Below are 20,657 nucleotides of genomic sequence, written 5' to 3' on the forward strand. Positions count from 1 at the left end.
ATGGGAATATCCTTATCCCTTGTTTGCGCAGACAAGCTGCCATAACCACCATGATCTTGGTAAACACCCTGGGTGCTGTAGCTAGCCCGAAGGGCAGAGCTTGGAACTGGAAGTGTTCCTTGAGGATGGCAAACCTGAGGTAACACTGATGTGATAGTGCTATAGGCACATGTAGGTAAGCATCCCGCACATCCAGAGATACCATATAGTCTCCCGGTTCCATAGCCAACATTATGGAGCGTAACGTCTCCATGTGGAACTTCGGGATCCATATGTAATTGTTCAACATCTTCAGATTTAGAATTGGTCGATATGACCCATTTGGTTTCTGGATTAGAAACAGATTGGAGTAATACCCCTGTCCCTTTTGTGATGGAGGTACTGGGACAATCACACCTGACTGCAGTAATTTTTGGACTGCTTCTTGCAGGGCATTGGCCTTCGACTCTATACGAGACGGGCTGGTGCAAAAAAATCTTTGAGGAGGCTGCCTCCTGAATGGGAACCCATACCCCTGAGATACTACCTTCTGCACCCAGGCATCTGTTGTTGACTGTTGCCATGTGTATGCAAATTGCAGGAGTCGGCCCCCAACCCTGGAATCCTCCAGGCGGAGGCCCGTCTCTTCAGGCTGAGGGCTTTTGTTCAGGTTTGGAAGCTGGCTTTTTGCTAGCCCACTGCTTCTTACCCCTGGATTTAAACTGGGGTTATTTAGGCTCCTCTTTACCTTTCGCTTTGCTTTGCCAGCGAAATGAGCGAAATTTTAAACCCTTGGACTTAGGGTTGTAGGTAGCCGGAAATCTGACCTTCTTCGATTCAGCCTCTGACTCTAGGATATCCGATAAAGGTTTTCCAAATAATATATTACCCATGAAAGGCAATGCTTCCAATTCCTTCTTGGACTCCGCATCTGCCTTCCAGGTCCGTAGCCAGACTGCTCTGCGAGCGACTACTGCCAGGGCTGAAGCTTTAGAAGCAACAGTGCCTACATCAATGGCTGCTTCTTCTAAATACTGGGCAGATTGTCTTAAACGGCAAAGACGATCCTCTTGCTCCCTAGTAGGAGAGGGGATGTCATTCTCTAGTTCCTCTATCCATTCGCCCATTGCCTTTGCTACCCAGGCTGAAGCCATAGCAGGTCTTACCACTGCACCCACAAGAGAAAAAATATTTTTCAATAGGCTCTCTACCCTCCTGTCTGTGACATCATTCAAAGAGGTAGATGACAGTGGCAAAGCAGATTTGTGCACGAGTCGCAGAACATGTGCATCTACTTTTGGAGGAACTTCTCTCTTCGAACAATCTCCAGCAGGAAATGGATAATAAGAATCCCATCTCCTAGGAATCTTATACTTTTTACCGGGCGCTGCCCAAGACTCATCCATCATTTCCGTCAACTCCTCTGACGCTGGAAATTCAGCTTTCACTGACTTTGTTCGTTTGAATACAGGTGCTTTTGCTTTTAACGCTGTCTTGGCTGGTTCTTCCAGAGAAAGCACAGCCTTTACTGCATTAATGAGTTCAGCTACATCATCTGAACTAAAGCTCTGCGACTGATCATCATACGGAGTTGAATCTATTGTTTCCGCATCATCATCCGATGTATCCTCTTGTGTAGTCTGCCATACAGACGTATCTGTCTTAGTCTTACCTACCCCTTGGTTGCTTGTAGAGGCTACTGGAACCAAACCATAGGAAGGGAGCTGCATGTATGGGTTCATAGTGTAACCTAACCCCTGAGGTGGTGCTACTGGAGCTAACCTGTCCGCTATTGAAGACAGAGTCTTTGCGAACATATTCCATGGTGGCTCTACTGGAGGTTGAACTAACTCCTTTTTTTTACTTCGCTGAAAAGCGAAACAGTTTGCACACAAACCCTCATAAGTGACCAATTGAATCATATCAATTACCCCTGACTTACAAGATAAGCATGTTAGGGCTGTAGGAGTGCTTGACAAATTCTCCTCATCACTTTTGCCGCTCACAGACATTTTTTCTGATATTGACTACACAATTTTGTGACTGAACCACACCCTATAATCAGTATATAGAGGTGAAATCAATCTGACCACAGTGCACCTGATTTGAGGGTCAGAACAGGACTGACATTACACAGAAAAGTCAGCACACATACTAGCAGTCAGTCACATGTTAAAGCATTAGACATTGTCATATGAGAATACAACCTCCATAATAACTTATACATAAGTAGGAAATTTGTACTTCTGTTTAACTGGTTCTTTTTCAACATAACATGCAGAAAACACAGTAATATACAGGTCTCATATGCAATAGGTACTAAAAATTAAACAGTGCACACTAAGAAGTAGAAGGAATTTTTAGTACTGTATACCCTGCCTCCAGGGAGCGGGATACAGGGAGACTCACCACACTTCCATATCCAAGCAAAGACGCTCGAAAGACGCTGAGTGGATTCAGACGCTACTGGTGTACACTGCCGCTCTTGGTAACTGATAACGGACACGGACGCTCACCAACGGACACGGACGCTGAGCGACTCCACGTGCATGCAGACACTAAAGGCCTGCGACTCGGTCTGGGCGGGTTTATATCCAGTGTACACAACCGCAGCGTCTAAGCTGCGACCGAGTACCCTCGTGGTAGCGTCTGAGCCGGAAGTGAGGTTATTCAGTTCATGAAACGAGAGACCCGCGGGAACTGGCCATGAACTCGGAGGAGGGACGGCCAGGAGAGCGTCTGAAACCCCCTGTTGACTTAAACTCCCAGGATCGCGGCCTCACCTAGTCCTGGCGCCTATGATCCCCGGAGCGTAGCGCTGTCACACTCGAGATGTTCGGCGCATCAACACGCTGTCTGTTGTCTCCACCAAATCAGCGTAGCTGTGTCCTGACCCCTCTAGTAAGAGGAAGTCCATATACTCACGGTCTCCCCATGCTCCGGCCACAGCCTGGTAACGTCTGCTGGACCTGCTAGAACATCCGACACAGACGCCCGTCGAGACAGCACTGTACCGCGAAGGTAAGCGTTGTTGCGACCCGGTGGGGAGTTGTTGGAGCGACTCCTTCTAATACACGTTTAAGACGCTGTTAAGAGAAGTCGCTCAAACAAAAAACAGTAAGTCTATAAAAATAAAGTAATGAAAACTTGAGGCTGCTTTCACAGCAGCCCTGTGACCATGCGGCTTCCTGCCGCACCAAGCAAAAAACTGATCTGACTGAATCAGTGGGCGGGACTATATAGTGGAGGCCCCAATGCATCCTGGGAGGCCAGAAAGCTCGTGACCGTGTTGGTGCCATTTTCGCTGTCGCTCGACAATATCCCAATGTTATCCTGTGGATAATCCTGTGGACCCAGCCAGAGAAATAACATTACTAATCTGTGATATTAGGATGCAACATTACTAATCTGTGATATTAGGATATAACATTACTAATCTGTGATATTAGGATATAACGTTACTAATCTGTGATATTAGGACATAACATTACTAATCTGTGATATTAGGATATAACATTACTAATCTGTGATATTAGGATGCAACATTACTAATCTGTGATATTAGGATATAACATTACTAATCTGTGATATTAGGATATAACGTTACTAATCTGTGATATTAGGATGTAATTATACTAATCTGTGATATTAGGATATAACATTTACTAATCTGTGATATTAGGATGTAATGTTACTAATCTGTGATATTAGGATATAATGTTACTAATCTGTGATATTAGGATGTAATGATACTAATCTGTGATATTAGGATATAATGTTACTAATCTGTGATATTAGGATATAATGTTACTAATCTGTGATATTAGGATGTAATGTTACTAATCTGTGATATTAGGATATAACGTTACTAATCTGTGATATTAGGATGTAACGTTACTAATCTGTGATATTAGGATGTAACATTATTAAATTGTTAAGAGGCTGTTCTGCACCTTTTCGTACAATTGTAACTTTTCTGCAAGTGCGCATGCCCAGAAATCGTTTCATTCTTTACTGTTTATTCATTCACAACTGACCAAGACCGTAGAGGTGGAAATGCGTTGTTAAGCAGGTGAGAGTGATATCACTTTGATGCAGGGAAACCTCCTAAGAGAGATGGCAGTACATAGTGGATGGTGGTGAGAAGACCCGGGAATATAACAATTGGCTTTACATGTTCATCTGTGTTGAGCCATCACTTCGGGTAGGCTAACTTGCAGGAGAGATTGTCTTATGAGGATTTATGTGTTATGGATACATTTCTAATGATTTTTTATCATCCGTTTTGTAAAATGTTTCTTGTAAAATTAAATTAATGTACAGTTTAGACAAAGCACAATGACCCTCATTAAGGTTGGATTGCTATTGTCTGAAAATCGCAAACAGGCGATTTTCAGACTTCTGCGTTGCATTCGCATAATGCATGCACGAACTAGCAAAGTGCGATCTCACCCCGGAGGGATGCAATCGCACTTTGATTGACAGCGGCAGCCGGGGGATAGGCGGTGAAGGACCGTTGCGGGGAAGTGATCCGCCCAACACAGGTGTGTTTTATTTACCAGAATCTGCTACTAAACCTGAATAGGGTCCAATATATACATTTAAATAGTCATTGTCTGCCCAAATGTATCAGTGCCATCCATATCTGGATGATCCAAACACGTTTTGGGACTATAATAGGACATACAAATGTTTAGAAAAAATACCAAACATTAGAATATACTGGCAAAAGATCCAGTGTCGTAGTAACTACTACCACCAAAACCTAATACTATACATAAAACGGCACGAAACCTAAGGGACCATAGTGTTAGAGGCGCTGTTCCCCCAAAAGCAGATAGCCTGAGCACTTTAAAATCTCAAGGATTTTATAGATGTTGGAAATGTATTGATTGTAAAAACTGTAAAAGCAGGGAAGAGAATAACACAACAAGATTTATTTCTAATAACACAAAGAAAAAATTCTGAAATAAAAGACTTCCTAACATGTAATAGCAAAAATGTTATATGTAATCGAATGCAGTTGTCAAAAACAATATGTGGGAAGAAGGAATAGCAGACAAAGTCAAACCCAACTAAGAGAACATCTACTGAACATGAAGAACGGTGTGTAGAATCATTAAATATCTAACAACTTTAAGGAGAAAGATGGTTGTTCAGTAGATGGATTAATATATAATAAAATAATAGAGCAAATAAAATTGGAGGTGTAATAATACAGAGATGCGTAGATTTACGAACTAGGATCCTTAGGCTCAGAAGGGTTAAATACAGGCATTGATCTTATTTGGTTTCTATAAATTAATATAATAAAAAATTCCCTGTACAGTACATTATATTAGTACATTCCTGCAGAATATGTTTTTGATATATTTTACTTTTATGAAACACTGCATAAAATAAGTATAGATTTTTGTGTTTTGGTGATATTAAGACGTAACGTTACTAATATGGGATATTAGGATGTAACGTTACTAATCTGTGATATTAGGATGTAAAGTTACTAATCTGTGATATTAGGATGTAACGTTACTAATCTGTGATATTAGGATGCAACGTTACTAATCTGTGATATTAGGATGCAACATTACTAATCTGTGATATTAAGATATAACATTACTAATCTGTGATATTAGGACATAACGTTACTAATCTGTGATATTAGGACATAACGTTACTAATCGGTGATATTAGGACATAACATTACTAATCTGTGATATTAGGATATAACATTACTAATCTGTGATATTAGGATATAACATTACTAATCTGTGATATTAGGATGCAACATTACTAATCTGTGATATTAGGATATAACATTACTAATCTGTGATATTAGGATATAACGTTACTAATCTGTGATATTAGGACATAACATTACTAATCTGTGATATTAGGATATAACATTACTAATCTGTGATATTAGGATGCAACATTACTAATCTGTGATATTAGGATATAACATTACTAATCTGTGATATTAGGATATAACGTTACTAATCTGTGATATTAGGATGTAATTATACTAATCTGTGATATTAGGATATAACATTTACTAATCTGTGATATTAGGATGTAATGTTACTAATCTGTGATATTAGGATATAATGTTACTAATCTGTGATATTAGGATGTAATGATACTAATCTGTGATATTAGGATGTAATGATACTAATCTGTGATATTAGGATATAATGTTACTAATCTGTGATATTAGGATGTAATGTTACTAATCTGTGATATTAGGATATAACGTTACTAATCTGTGATATTAGGATGTAACGTTACTAATCTGTGATATTAGGATGTAACATTATTAAATTGTTAAGAGGCTGTTCTGCACCTTTTCGTACAATTGTAACTTTTCTGCAAGTGCGCATGCCCAGAAATCGTTTCATTCTTTACTGTTTATTCATTCACAACTGACCAAGACCGTAGAGGTGGAAATGCGTTGTTAAGCAGGTGAGAGTGATATCACTTTGATGCAGGGAAACCTCCTAAGAGAGATGGCAGTACATAGTGGATGGTGGTGAGAAGACCCGGGAATATAACAATTGGCTTTACATGTTCATCTGTGTTGAGCCATCACTTCGGGTAGGCTAACTTGCAGGAGAGATTGTCTTATGAGGATTGATGTTTTATGGATACATTTCTAATGATTTTTTATCATCCGTTTTGTAAGATGTTTCTTGTAAAATTAAATGTTTAAAGCATTTGTGGGTACTTCATCATTCATCATAATTTCCCTTTCTACCATTTGTTATCTAACTTCTACATTTACTCTGCATACTGTGTTACAAAGTATTGTACAGTATTTCTCTCAGTGCCATAAAGTTTCTGAATTAATTCACCAGTGAAGGTTGCACACTGCAGAAGAGCCTGCAAAGGAAAGCAGAATATGCCCCATCTGACAAGGGTACATACAGCTGGTCTTAAACTGAAAGCAAATGTCACCTCTTACATTGATATGATATAATCTGGGGCACATTTTGATGACGCCAGAATCCCAACACTCCGTTAAATGCTGATGGCGGAATTCCAAAAGGGTCAGGAGACTGACGGCAAAATCCTGACAGCCGGCATTCCAATCTTAAGTATAGCAGGCAGGTTAGGGTCTGGGAGGGTGATTAGGCATCACTGGTGGAAGGTTAGGTTCAGGTACTAAGGGGGTAGATGGTTAGGGTTGAGCTGTGGGGACATGAGGGGTAGGAAGGAACAAACTCGCCCCTGTCAGGATTTCACAGATTGGGATTCCGCCGTCGGTATTGTGACCGCCAGCATACCTTCCGGTTGTCAATCATGTATATTTTCAGTGTATGACGTATAATGGTGATATACTATGCAGTGTAATTAGGATCAGTGATTACATTGTTGTGTGTGCAATGTGGATAAGTGATTACAGTAGAACATCAGTGGCATAAATATCTTACTCCAAGTGACTTCCTCCCATAAAACTATCACTCCTATATAAAAGGTTATGAACACTCTAAACAAACATATTTTCAATCTCTAATCTCTGCCATTTCATCTTGGATGTCATCTCGCCACATCAAACTTAATCTTTCCAAAACAATTTATTTTTCTACCAACCAATAGTAGTTACCAACCTAATATTCCATAATTGTTGATAACTTGACAAATCAACCATACCACACAATATCACTGCCTAGATGTCATCCTCTGAACTGTCTTTCGTACCCCACATTCAGTCTGTTTCTCAATCATGTTACATCAAAAACACATTCAGAATACACCCATATCTTGCACAAGACATTGCAAAACTCATCCATGTACGCCTTATTTCCTTTATTACTACAATAGTCAATCACAATAGTCTCCTTATTGGTCTTCTCCAAAACAAACTTTCATCCCTACAATCCATTTTGAATGCAGCTGCAAGTCTGATCTTCCTCACAAAGGGGGGTATTTGATTAGCTGAGATAATTTCAGAGCTATTGAATTCACCTCCCCCCCCCCCCCCCTCCTTCTCCGCTTAAACAACTGCGGGCCATTGGTTACCTGTATTTTACCGTATTCACTTTAAAAAACTTTTACTTACACGTAAGGTTATTACCCAAACTATACCAATGTACATCTCTTATCTTATCATCCCAGCTCAACCTCCCCAATCAGCACATGATCTGTGTCTCTAAATCACACACATTACCTGCTCCAATTCATGGATACAGGACTTTTTTCAGGCTGTACCCACTCTGTGGAATGTCCTCCCACACACAATAAGACATTCACCTATTCACTTCTTCAGACAAGATGATCAAATTCCAGAACCACCCATATAACCTCCATAAGCTATACTACCCAATTACATCCCCTCTATACGGTCCACACATTACTTTACATATTTTCTCTTTCTTTACTTTCCCATTCCCCTGCCCCTAGGCCAGCATTCCTGTGTGACTACATCATACAGCCCACCAAGAACCTCTGACACCTGACTGGACCAATTTGCAATACATAGCATTTATCCTTGTGCATCAAAGCTTCTTTGCCTATAGATTGTAAGCTTGCGAGCAGGGCCTTCTTATCTCTCTGGATGCATGTTATTACCCAGTGTTTTATTCGGTTCTCCCCAACTGGAAAGCGCAGTGAAATATGCTGGTGCTATATAAGAAACTGTTACTAACCAAATAAATACCCCACAGTATCTTACCTTATCTCCCACTACTCCAGAGTGTTTCAGGTTACCACTTTTGACAGAACTTTCCTAGCGAAATATGTGTCAAGTACTACAAATAAAATGGTCCCTGAATTAACATTGGCTCAGGTAGTTTTTTTATTTAGGTAGTCAGCAATGACAGTGGTGTTTTTACATATATGAGCGCTTCTTCAGAGCATGTTAGGACCGCTTAAGTGGACAATTTTTATAATTAGGGATAGTGGGCCTTATTCATAGATCTGCGCTATTTTCGCTGCCGCCGTTGTATGCTGCGTCTGTATGAAGGTATGCTAAAGCCACAAGAGGCGCTTATGTATAGAGATGCCCATTGCCGGCCTCACTGATACGTTGCTGCGTCTGAGGAGAAATATATACAGTATTACAAGAATAAATGTCTCTGCTCTGTTTATAAAAATGGAAAACAGCATATGAGATGCACACGCAACCAAATACATGATCACAGGAAACTACTTCTAAGTGTTACTGGAAGACACATGGCCCTGGTGGGAGACAACGACTGGTGAAATCAAACTGCAGCAACTACTAGAGTGTAATATTGTTACAGGGGAGACTTTGTAATAACAAAACCTCCCCACAGACTAAACAAACATGTGAAACCGTGTCTCTGAGGGTTATTTTTCAACACACTTTTTGATATAAACTAGTACTGCTGTACAGTGGCGTAAGTTCGTCCCAGTCGCCCGGAGGCAAGATAAATATTAATGCCCCCCTATATTTAGATAAATATATGCGTGTATGTGTATATGTGTATATATATATATATATATATATATATATATATATATATTTATACAGTGTGTGTGTGTGTGTGTGTGTGTGTATATGTATATAGATAAAGATAAATACAATCCAGCGGCACTCCTCCCCAGCGTGGATAGCACAAATGGAAACGCCGGTGCCCTCCGTAAGAAGCAAGCAGCTCCCCAAACACAGCGGAATGTTCGGCGGCACTCACGGCAAATAAACAAACAATACTCAGCTCTGTGGCCACAGAGCTGAGTATTGTTTGTTTATTAGTCGTGAGTGCTGCTGAACATTTCGCTATATGTATGTGTGTGTGTGTTGTATATACATTTCATTGTCTTTTATTATAAATCACACATTTCTTAGCAGTCATACCCAGGATTAGAACCCATGACCTGTTACACTAACAACAGACACTGATGGAGCTATTTGCTCCTGTAGAGGAATCATGAGAATTCTAACTATATGAAGTTACATGTATTTGTCAGAGAAGTAACTTCATATAGTTAGAATTCTCATATTTCCTTTACAGGAGCAAACAGCTTCATCAGTAACGTGTCTGCTTCCAGTGTAATAGGTTGTGGTTTCTAATCCTGGGTGTGACACTTGTAAAATGTGTATATTCAGTATAATAAAAAGGGTGTGATTTGTAAGGTGCAGGGACCAGTAAGGAAGTCACTGTCAGGTCCGGGTGTTTTTGTGAATCCGTTAACCCGGAACCAACCACAGGTGTAGGTGCTGGGGTATGAACAAAGCAGGGAGGACGAAGGAAGTTCCGTTTCATATATTTATTAAGATAACAATTCAGTAAGGAGTTAAATGACTAGTTGTTAATCATCATTTTATACTGAAGTATTGCAGGAATGGCAGAAATAATATGCTAGAGAAAACTCAAAAATAAATAAAAGAAATGTTCATGGAAACATATGCAAAAACAAGCTGATGAATAAATGTTGAATTGTCCAAATATAAACAAGCTTTGATGCTGAACTGCAGAATGTGTTTAACTGGTTAATGCAGACATGAAGAAATAACTGTAAGGATTTGCAATGGAGTTTTGAGAGTTAACTGAGAGACTGTGAAGAATTATCCTTGTTATGACAACATAGAAAATATAAAGTACTGAATTGGGTTACTTGCGGGTTCCGGAGATCACTGTGAAACTGTAGTAGATGACAAGGTGATGAATGGGTTAAATGCAGAGTTGAACAAACGAACAGCTGAGGGAAATGGAATCCTCCAAACTTTGAATGGTAGGCCGACAAGGTAACCTCATGCAAGACTCTGGGAATTCAACCGTTTCCAGTAGGTGAGCAATTAACTGACAGCACAGCGGAGAGCCGGTGGATCTTTCAGCAGTGAAGGCTGCAGACGGACCTCTGGGAACGGAGGCGATATCTGGACCACGGGAATCACACAGGAATGCACGGAGAGAGCTCAGAGCTAGAGCACAGCGTGGATACAACAAAGCACTGGCCCAGAGTAACATGATCCCAGCCTACTTAAAGGCAGCACACGCACGGGATTGGCTTACACCTGCCCACAGGTGTTTTCACAAGTGCTCTGTATTACCTATTTGGTCTCCAACATGGCCACCTCCAATACAGCAGACACACCGCAGTGCCTTAGGCCATTTGGTCCCCGCACTCCCAGTTCCCAGACTCTGCATTACCTGTGCCACTGATCACGCCGCGTCCCCACACGGGCGCACAGCACCGCGAGCAACCGCACTGGCAACGGATGAACCCCAGAACCCGCAGAGGTGAGAGACCGGTTCGTGACAGTACCCCCTCTTCTAAGGGTGGTCTCCGAACACCTTTGAACCTTATCAGGATTTTTGGAGAAGTATTTCTGTACCAGTCTTGGAGCATGAACATCTTCAGAGAAAACCCAGGATCTTTCCTCCGGACCGTAACCCTTCCAGTCGACCAGAAACTGTAAAACGTCCATATCGGGAACGTGAGTCCACAATCTCTTTAACTTCAAATTCCTCATTCTGCAAAGAGTGAACTTTAGGAGATTTGAACTGGGTAGTACGGAACTTATTGAGAATCAAAGGCTTCAGTAAAGATGTATGAAAGGCGTTAGGAATTCTCAAAGATGGTGGCAACTTGACTTTGTATGACACAGGGTTGAGTACTTTTACAATGGGAAATGGACCAATAAACTTGGGAGCAAATTTCTTAGAAGGAACTTTGAACCTGAGATTGCGCGTAGAAATCCAAACTTGGTCTCCCACCTTGTAATTCGGTACAGCTTTACGTTTTCTATCTGCAAAAGATTTATAACGAGCGGAAGTTTTGATCAACGACTTACGCACACAACTCCAGATTCTAGATAGACGTTGAAGCTCTTGATCTGCTGCTGGAACCTGAAGGGCTGGCAATGGATGGAACTCTGGCACACGAGGATGAAAGCCGAAGTTAATATAAAAGGGCGTAGATTCTGAAGACGAATGGAAGAGATTATTATGAGCAAATTCTGCCAATGGAAAGTAGTCAACCCAGTCATCCTGTGAGGACGATATATATAGCCGGAGAAATGTTTCAAGGTCTTGGTTTACTCTCTCAGTTTGTCCATCTGTCTGAGGATGATATGCAGAAGAAAAATTCAACTTGACATTTAAAGATGAACAAAGCGACCTCCAAAACTTGGCCACAAACTGTGTTCCCCGATCAGAGATGATCTCTCGAGGAAGGCCATGCAACTTGAAGATTTCAGAGATGAACAATCTGGCTAATAAAGGGGCTGATGGTAACCCAGTTAATGGAATGAAATGTGCCATTTTCGAAAATCGATCCACTATCACCCAAATGGTATTTCGCCCTTTTGATGGAGGTAGATCGGTCACGAAATCCATTGAGATATGAGTCCATGGTTGTTTGGGTATGGATAATGGATGTAATAAACCTGGTGGAGAACTTCTTGGACTCTTATGTTGGGCACATTTAGGACATGCTGCTATAAACTCTTGGACATCGGCTTTGAGACGTGGCCACCAATAAGACTGTTGAATAAATTTGAGAGTCTTTAGAACCCCAGGGTGACCCATGAAGGAGGAGGAGTGAGCCCAGGTAAGCAGCCGTTTACGAAGACTTGTGGCGACAAAGGTCTTGCCAGGCAGAGGAACTGGAGAGGTTCGAGTCATTAAAAAGGACGTAGGATTCACAATGGCTTGATTCGTGGTAGCATCATTTGATTCAGAAGAAGCAAAGGACCGAGAAAGGGCATCTGCCTTTTTGTTCTGAGACCCTGGACGATAGGTGAGCTTGAAATTAAATCGTGTGAAGAAAAGCGCCCATCGAGCTTGTCGTGGATTTAAGCACTGAGCTGACAGCAGATATAGAAGATTCTTATGATCAGTATATACTGTAATGCGATGTTGTGCTCCTTCTAGAAGGTATCTCCACTCCTCAAATGACAACTTGATGGCAAGTAATTCTTGCTCACCGATTGCATAATTACGCTCGGCCGGGAGGAACTTACGGGAGAAATATCCGCAGGGATGGACTTTTTTATCTTCGAAGACTTGGGATAACACAGCTCCTACTGCTTCTGTAGATGCATCCACCTCTAGTAGAAAGGGACGATTCAAATCAGGCTGTCGAAGAATGGGGGCTGACACAAAGGCTTGCTTTAAATCAGAGAAGGCTTTGATTGCTTCAGAAGACCAGTTCGTAGGATTTGCTCCCTTGCGAGTTAGGGCTGTGATGGGAGCAGCTAACGTAGAATAATTCTTAATGAATCTCCTATAGAAATTAGCAAAGCCAAGAAATCGCTGAATCCCCTTGAGAGTTGTAGGAGTGGACCAATCTCGGATAGCTTGTACCTTACCGCGATCCATACATAGCTCTGATCCAGAAATGATGTAACCAAGGAACGGTATGGAAGATACTTCAAAAGTGCACTTCTCTAACTTACAATAAAGTTGATTTTTCCTCAGACGTGTCAGTACCTCTTTAACTTGGTAACGGTGAGACTTTAGATCCTTAGAGAATATTAGGATATCATCCAGGTACACTACTAGACACTTGTAGAGAAGATCACGAAAAAGTTCATTCACATAGCTTTGAAAAACTGCAGGTGCATTACAAAGATCAAAAGGCATTACAAGGTATTCGTAATGCCCATCCCGGGTATTAAAAGCAGTCTTCCACTCGTCCCCTGCCCGGATGCGGATTAAATTGTAGGCCCCTCGGAGATCCAGTTTTGTAAACACAGTAGCTCCCTTTACCCGGTCAAATAACTCTGGAATTAAGGGTAATGGATACTTGTTTTTCACAGTGATCTCATTGAGTCCACGGTAATCTATGCATGGTCGTAACCCACCGTCCTTCTTCTTAACGAAAAAGAATCCGGCTCCTGCAGGTGAAGAAGATGGTCTGATAAATCCTTTGGTTAGATTTTCCTGTATATAATCAGACATAGCTTGCGTCTCTGGGATGGATAGCGGATAAATTCGTCCCCTAGGAGGGGTTTTGCCCGGAACCAGGACGATTGGGCAGTCCCATTCGCGATGAGGAGGTAGAGAGTCTGCTGCTTGTTTACTGAAAACATCCGCAAAGGGTTGATACACCGGAGGTAGATCGGGAAGGCTAATTGACCGGAGAGGTACAATTGAGGCTAAACAGTCCTTGGTACAAGATTTACCCCACGAAAGGACTTCCATGGTTTGCCAATTAAGTTGAGGATTATGTTTCTGCAACCAAGGTAAACCAAGTATCACATCTTGAGAGGCTTTGGGAATCACGTAGAAGGAGAGGTATTCGGAATGGAGCACACCAACTTTCATCTTAAGACATACGGTTCGATGAGTAATTATACCATCTGGAATTCGACTGCCATCCACTGCTGTAACAGCAACTGCTGCTTCCAGAGGCATGGTTTGAACTTTAGACCGTATGACAAAGGCTGAGGAGATGAAGTTCTCGGCTGCCCCGGAATCTAGGAGAGCTGAAACTTTCACTGTAGAACTTGGAACCTCTAATTGAATAGACAAGGTCGGCTCTTTCCCAGAACGTGATTCTAGAGTAACTCCTAGCATAACCTCTCTTGAATAAGCTAGGAGCGAGAGTTTCCCGGTCGGAGTTTGCAGAATTTAACTAAGTGTTCGGAGGACCCACAGTACATGCAGAGGTTACCCTGTCGACAACGAAGTCGTTCCTCTTCTGTGAGGCGAGAGCGCCCAATCTGCATAGGTTCTTCTGTCGTTACCGGAGACTGTGATGACAGTTTTATTGGATCGTTTTATTTCAACAGATCATCACGGAGTATGTTTTATATTTCCTTGTTTTAAAATGGAATAATAAAGGTTATACTCCAGGGAGCACCACCCGCATTAAACTTTTTGCCAATATAGAACTGATATTTTGAGTTGGGGACAGAGATAAATTGATAGACGTGTGCGGATTACCTACCCTCTTCTGTACTAGAAGATCCTACTGACTGCTTATGTCAGGCAACGGTCTCATTGGTCCTACACTCACCTGCGGAAGTCACCGTGGGTCACTCACTGGATACTGACATGACCACTGTCCATTTGGTCCCTTGCCAGCTGCGGACTGAGGCAGCGTCCCCACAGTAATAGTTGGAGTTCTACTGTGATAGTGGCAAGCCCATGAACATAGTGGAAACCAGGTACAGGTAAGATACAGTCAGAGTTCCAAAAATATTGAGGGTTATTGCCAATTACCAGACTTATGTAACATGTACAGCAGCATAGATTTTCACCACGTAGAAAACTTCATATCCCAGCTACTATGCACAATTTTTTTTTTTCAAAGGATGAGATTTATATCTTATAATTATAAAAAACCTTCGCTCTGGGTCACTCCCTTTCTCCCTCACTCAGGTTGCTGCCTCCTTGCTCCTCCCCCTCCAGTTTGCTCCTGCATCTCTTCCCTTTCCTGCAGTTCACTCCTGCTCCTCTCTAGCTACTTAATCATTTTTTCACACTTTTCCTTCTCTCCAGTTCACTCCTGCTACTTCTCCACCCACTGATATGCTCCCTCTCTCCCATTAGTGTGCTCCCCCATAACACCTCCAGCTCACTTCTCAGGGTTGCTCCACTCTAACCCCTTCAGTTCCTACCATCCTCTCTATTTGGTTTATGCCCTGTCTGCTTCGCTCACATAAAGAAATTCTGGATACAATTCCAAGGACAAGTTTTGACACCCTAATGTCATGTCAGCAAACAGCAGTGCTTTTTTCTAATGGTTTCCAGTGGTACGCAACTACGCCATTCTTATAACTAGTTCCATAAACAGGAATAAATCCTTCTGAGAATTGGTGCCTTTTTCATAGGAAAAAAAAAAAGTACTGTAAAACAGTCAGTCCAACTTGTTTAAAGCAAGTATCGCAATTTGAAGTCCTTATGATGCATTCACTTTGTTGACTTATTTCAATTTACAGCCTGACATATAGACATCAAGCTTATCTTTGTATGTTATTTTATCATTGGATTATAAGACTGATAAAAAATATATGTGGAAACAAGCAGAGGCTTTTACCTTTTTAACAAAAATGAAACAGTCCAGGACAGACTCCTCCCTGTTCAGCAGCTGAAACCACAGCATCTGTGACGGCTGTAGGTGGTTTTGTAACCAAACCTTACCACTCTGACTTAATTCCACTCCTGCAAGTCTAACCAACAGAGTACCATGACCATGCCCTGGGAATTAGAAAAGACAATTTATTCTGGAGAATGAATAGTTTGGTTTGTCACTATTTTCTATGTGCTTAAGAGACAAAAAAATGTAATGAACAATGCAATAGACTGGAGAATAGGACTTATTTTGGTTCAAGTTTTTAGTAGATCAGTCATATTTATGGTTTGACCAGAAAACCGCACTGCTAAGATGTATGTGTGTGATTGTTTGTGTTTAAGACGGCTGCGAAAAAGGACTACATCCGTAAATATGTTACAACACTCAGTATTTTTTTCGCGCTATCCAATTCTATTGTTTTTGCCTGGAAAATGTCTTTTGCATGTGAACTTTTCAGTATAGGAAAAATTGGACTTTTCCCGTATAAGCTATTCAATTAAAGTTGTAGAATCTGGAAAACAATGAATTCTGTAAGGAATGTTGATATTCATGTGGTTGGTTTTTTTTGATGACTTTTTTACTCACTCCCCTGAGTTTTTAACTAATGTTTTTCCCATGATGCACTTCCTCCTGCCTGCAGGATATATTCACTGCATTCTGGGGACTTCAGAGAGCACCAGCATGTGTACAGTCAACGGATATACAATGCGTTTTTCGGCACTATCTGCGCTTTTTTCATTCAATTTTCTTCTTTTTTCAAACACTGTCTAGAATAATGGAGCCTTTTACTGACACTGTTTGGATATTCATGGTCCAGGCTAGTGTGGAGGACAAGCAAGACATGGTGGTGAGTTAGTGCACTTTACAATTCCACATCCATGTCAGTATCATACTAGGCATGTTCTGGAGGTGATGTAATATTATCGCTAATCATGTAGTGCAATCTATTTGCTGTATAATCTGATGGAGCCGGACCATGAATCTCGGGTGCCCACTAATTATGCTGTCAGTGGTTTCTAAAAACTTCTGGCTGCCTTATATATTTGGTCGTCAGGCGTATGTCTCAAGCCACCTTTTTACGTTCTTTATCTAAGGCCCTTAACCACTTAACTGACGATTTTTCCTTTCATGATGGTTCATATAATTGTTTATTTTTTTAACAGTTTTTATTTAATATAGTTTAAAAATTACTATTTTTTAATATTTAAATATTATCTTATGCACATCTGCAGAACAGATGATCTTGTCAAAAACTGGGTGAACAGTGGGGCGGCACCATCACATGTGATCGGTACATGGCAGTTAGGTTATTAAGGCTTTCTGCAAATTATTGAGCCAGTTTATTAAATTCCCAGACAATGACAACAAATGGTGGAAGAAGACCAAATTTAGCTTTAACCACTTAAGTGGTATGCCCGGAAATCTTCCGAGGGCTAGCTGCACTGACGGTGCTGGCCACCATGGAAGATTTTTGAGCTACATCACTTCTAAATTCCCCGGGAACCGCCTGCGTTGATTGCACGGCGCCCCGGAATCAGCATAAACCATTACAGTGTTAAGCCTGCACCCCGGACTCTTATTGGCCGGGGGGCGGCCTTAACTGTATAATGGTTTATGCTGATTCCTGGGCGCTGCAAAGGCAGCCGGGAATCAGCGCTGGCGATCCCCCTCTGCACTCCTACCAATTTAAAAATACACCCTGGGAGGTGAGTTTTAAAAAGACAACCCACCATTGAAGGGGATAATCAAAATTCTCACTTCCCCAATGTTCTGGGTGTGATAGATTGTACACATATGGCACTAATTCCTCTATGACAATCGGAAGAATGTTTTCAAAACTGAAAATCTTCCATTCTATTCAGATGGTTAGTGATGCCACTGTGAAATTCACCCACCTTCTTGTGGGTTTTCCTGGGTCGGTTGACGACTCACTCATCCTAAATCAGTCGTCTCTGGTTCGCAATTTTGAAACTGGAAATATCCCAAATGGCTGGGTATTGGCAGAGTATAAATCATTTTTGTTTGTTTATTTATTTTTTAAATAAATTTTTTGTTTTATTTTTTTCCGCACAAGGTTATGTACAAAGGCGGATTGGCCATAGAGCCCACAGGGAAGATTCCCGGTAGGCCGGCGCACCCGTGGGGCCTGTTTTGTTTGAGGACATGTGGTCCTTTTTATAGACATAATGAATAAGATGCTAAATAATTTGCATTTATGAAAATGACTTTGCCACTTAGCCTGTGATTGCAGATGATCTAGTGTATGCTCTGCCTGCCTGCTTGCTTGGCTGACATATAAGATTGAGTGAATAGTGATTGGGATACAGTTGGTGTAATAAGCAAGAAAATATATATTTCTAAAGAATGATATTGTTTCCTAAATTCCAAAGGTGTATCATATAATGTGCTCATAATATTTAATTTTATTTCTTTTTAACTTCCCCCTTGATGTTGGACATGCCCACTATCTGGAAAGTCTTGGGGGTAGGGTGCTGCTGCCATGGCCCATGGCTAGACCTTACACCTCTGGTGCTGCCCATGTGGGGCCACTAATACAAATTTTTCCAGGGCCGCTTTTTGTTCCCAATCCGCCCCTGGTTATGTAGGTTACACCAGCAAATTTTGGCCGATGACCCTATTGCTTGATCCCGAAAATGATGCTTAAAAAAAAAAAAGTACTCTGTGCACCGGTCAAAGGCCCAGCCCACACTTATCTTCTGCCGCATGAGGAGGATGCTCCTGCATCATCTCGGGTGGCTCGCTACTCTGTACTGTCCAGCGGTGGGATGTCATGCGCACGGCGTGCCGCTGACCTACTGCTGGCCAGGCTCCACCTCCTTTTCTCTCTGCCTGTGCCCTGCATGTTGTCCCTGTTTTCATGTCAGATGCGGCCCCAGACAAGAACACAGGACAAACTGCATCCTGAAGGCTGGAGTAGGGGGTACAGTGTACAGACTACTTATTTCTTAATGATGCGCTGTACTACCATAATTGCACCACTGCATGTATTATTCTGCATGCAGGGTAAATATGGGCTGCTGTTGCATGTAGCCCGCAATTGCTGGTCAGTTTTATTTCTACACTGCAATTTAGGTTTGGGTTTGCACAGGCCTATCCCAAATCTGAATCTCTCTGCACATTCAAAATCTGTCCCACCTATAGTGCTACATGGTTTTTCCTAAATCACTGCAAACTTATTTGCCACAATATGAGTAAAAACTATTTACACTGAAAAATGCTTTTTTTCCGTGGCCAACTAAATCCCTTCCGCTCCCTCCTTTAATATGCTGGTACAAGGGTTTTCAATTGTGTGTATCACAAAATTAGCATTTACAAAGGAGAGTCTTTCTTCCCACTAATGTGTCCCTATTAATTGTATACATTTTAATTATGCAATTCCATGCAAGTGTAATTTGATTCTAACACCACTTTTTAAGGTTATGAGGGTGATAAAAGTACAGAGATATCTGTAGAATTAAAAGATACTTCAGACTCTGGTTTAAAAACTTATTTTTTTTTTTTGTCTCCCGTGGAATCATCTAAATGGAGCTACACATATATAGTTTGTCAATTAGAACTTAAATATTTTTTTTAAATAGAATATTTTTATTCGAAAAAGGATCGGCAATACAGACAAATCATTGTACATGAGAAATCAGGTAATACAGGATACGCATTACACCAGCTTAGAGTATATGTGAATCTCAGTTCAGGGTATATTACATCACATGTGCATTCGTTCCCGTATGGTTACCAAACTCAAGGCTAATGTCTGTAAACAGGTTATATATTGCATAGTAGACTTTTTTAAGTTTCACCCCAGTTATCTAACAGTGGCAGCTCCACCTAGTAAACCGTAACATAGCCTACAGAAACTCCTAGAACACTAATAGAAAAATAATAAAAAACAATAGAATAAGAAAAAGGAAGATAAAGAAAAGACAACAAGAGGCAGTAGTACATTAAAGCAGAAAATATGTGAGGTGTACATAGTAGCAAGTAATATCACAGCCTGGTATCACACGAACCCATAACACACACCTCTTCCGAGGCACAGTGCTTCTCACATCGCCAGGGCAGGGGAGAAGTACACAATCAATCCAAGGGGACCATATTTTCTCATACTTAGACATGGCGTTATTTTTCATGTACACATAGCGGTCTTTAAGAAGAGTATCACTGACCAGGGCTTTAAATGCCGATATAGAAGGGGAACGTGGGGCCAACCAAGTCTGTGCAATGCACACTTTGGCTAAAGCACAAATAGTACGAGCATAAAGGCCCTCCCACCTGGACCCCAGGGCAGGACCCCCCATTCCCAGTATACAAAATCTCGGAGTCAGCATGCTCCCAGGCATCCCCGTGTGCTCCATAATCGACCCAACCCCAGACCAAAACACCTGAATGGACGGACACTCCCACACCAGGTGCCAGAAGGATCCCCCGTCAACCCCGCATTTAGGGCAACTAGCTGCACTGACAGCCCCAAACATGGCCAACCGAGCCGGTGTCATATAGGATCTATGCAAGATAAAGAGCTGTATATGTTGAAATCGGAGTGTCTTGGTCACCACACTTGGGTATTCCAGGGCAAGTTCCCAATCATCCTCGCTAATGGGGCCCAAATCACCCTCCCAACGCCCACGGAGACCCGACAGAGGGTCTGCATGAAGTGTTTTTAATAGGTACAA

At 41.5% G+C, this 20,657-nt stretch overlaps 1 protein-coding gene across 1 annotated transcript in view; it reads right to left on the reverse strand.

The window, feature by feature from the left end:
• Positions 1-20,657, reverse strand: part of C4H3orf33 (chromosome 4 C3orf33 homolog) — a 151,478-nt gene that overhangs the window by 7,020 nt on the left and 123,801 nt on the right. The window contains exon 4 of the mRNA XM_063916112.1: positions 15,931-16,091. Within this exon, the coding sequence (XP_063772182.1) occupies positions 15,931-16,091 (161 nt within the window). The remainder of the gene's footprint in view (positions 1-15,930; positions 16,092-20,657) is intronic.

Source organism: Pseudophryne corroboree, chromosome 4 (assembly GCF_028390025.1).
Source record: "Pseudophryne corroboree isolate aPseCor3 chromosome 4, aPseCor3.hap2, whole genome shotgun sequence".
Taxonomy (NCBI): Eukaryota; Metazoa; Chordata; class Amphibia; order Anura; family Myobatrachidae; genus Pseudophryne; species Pseudophryne corroboree.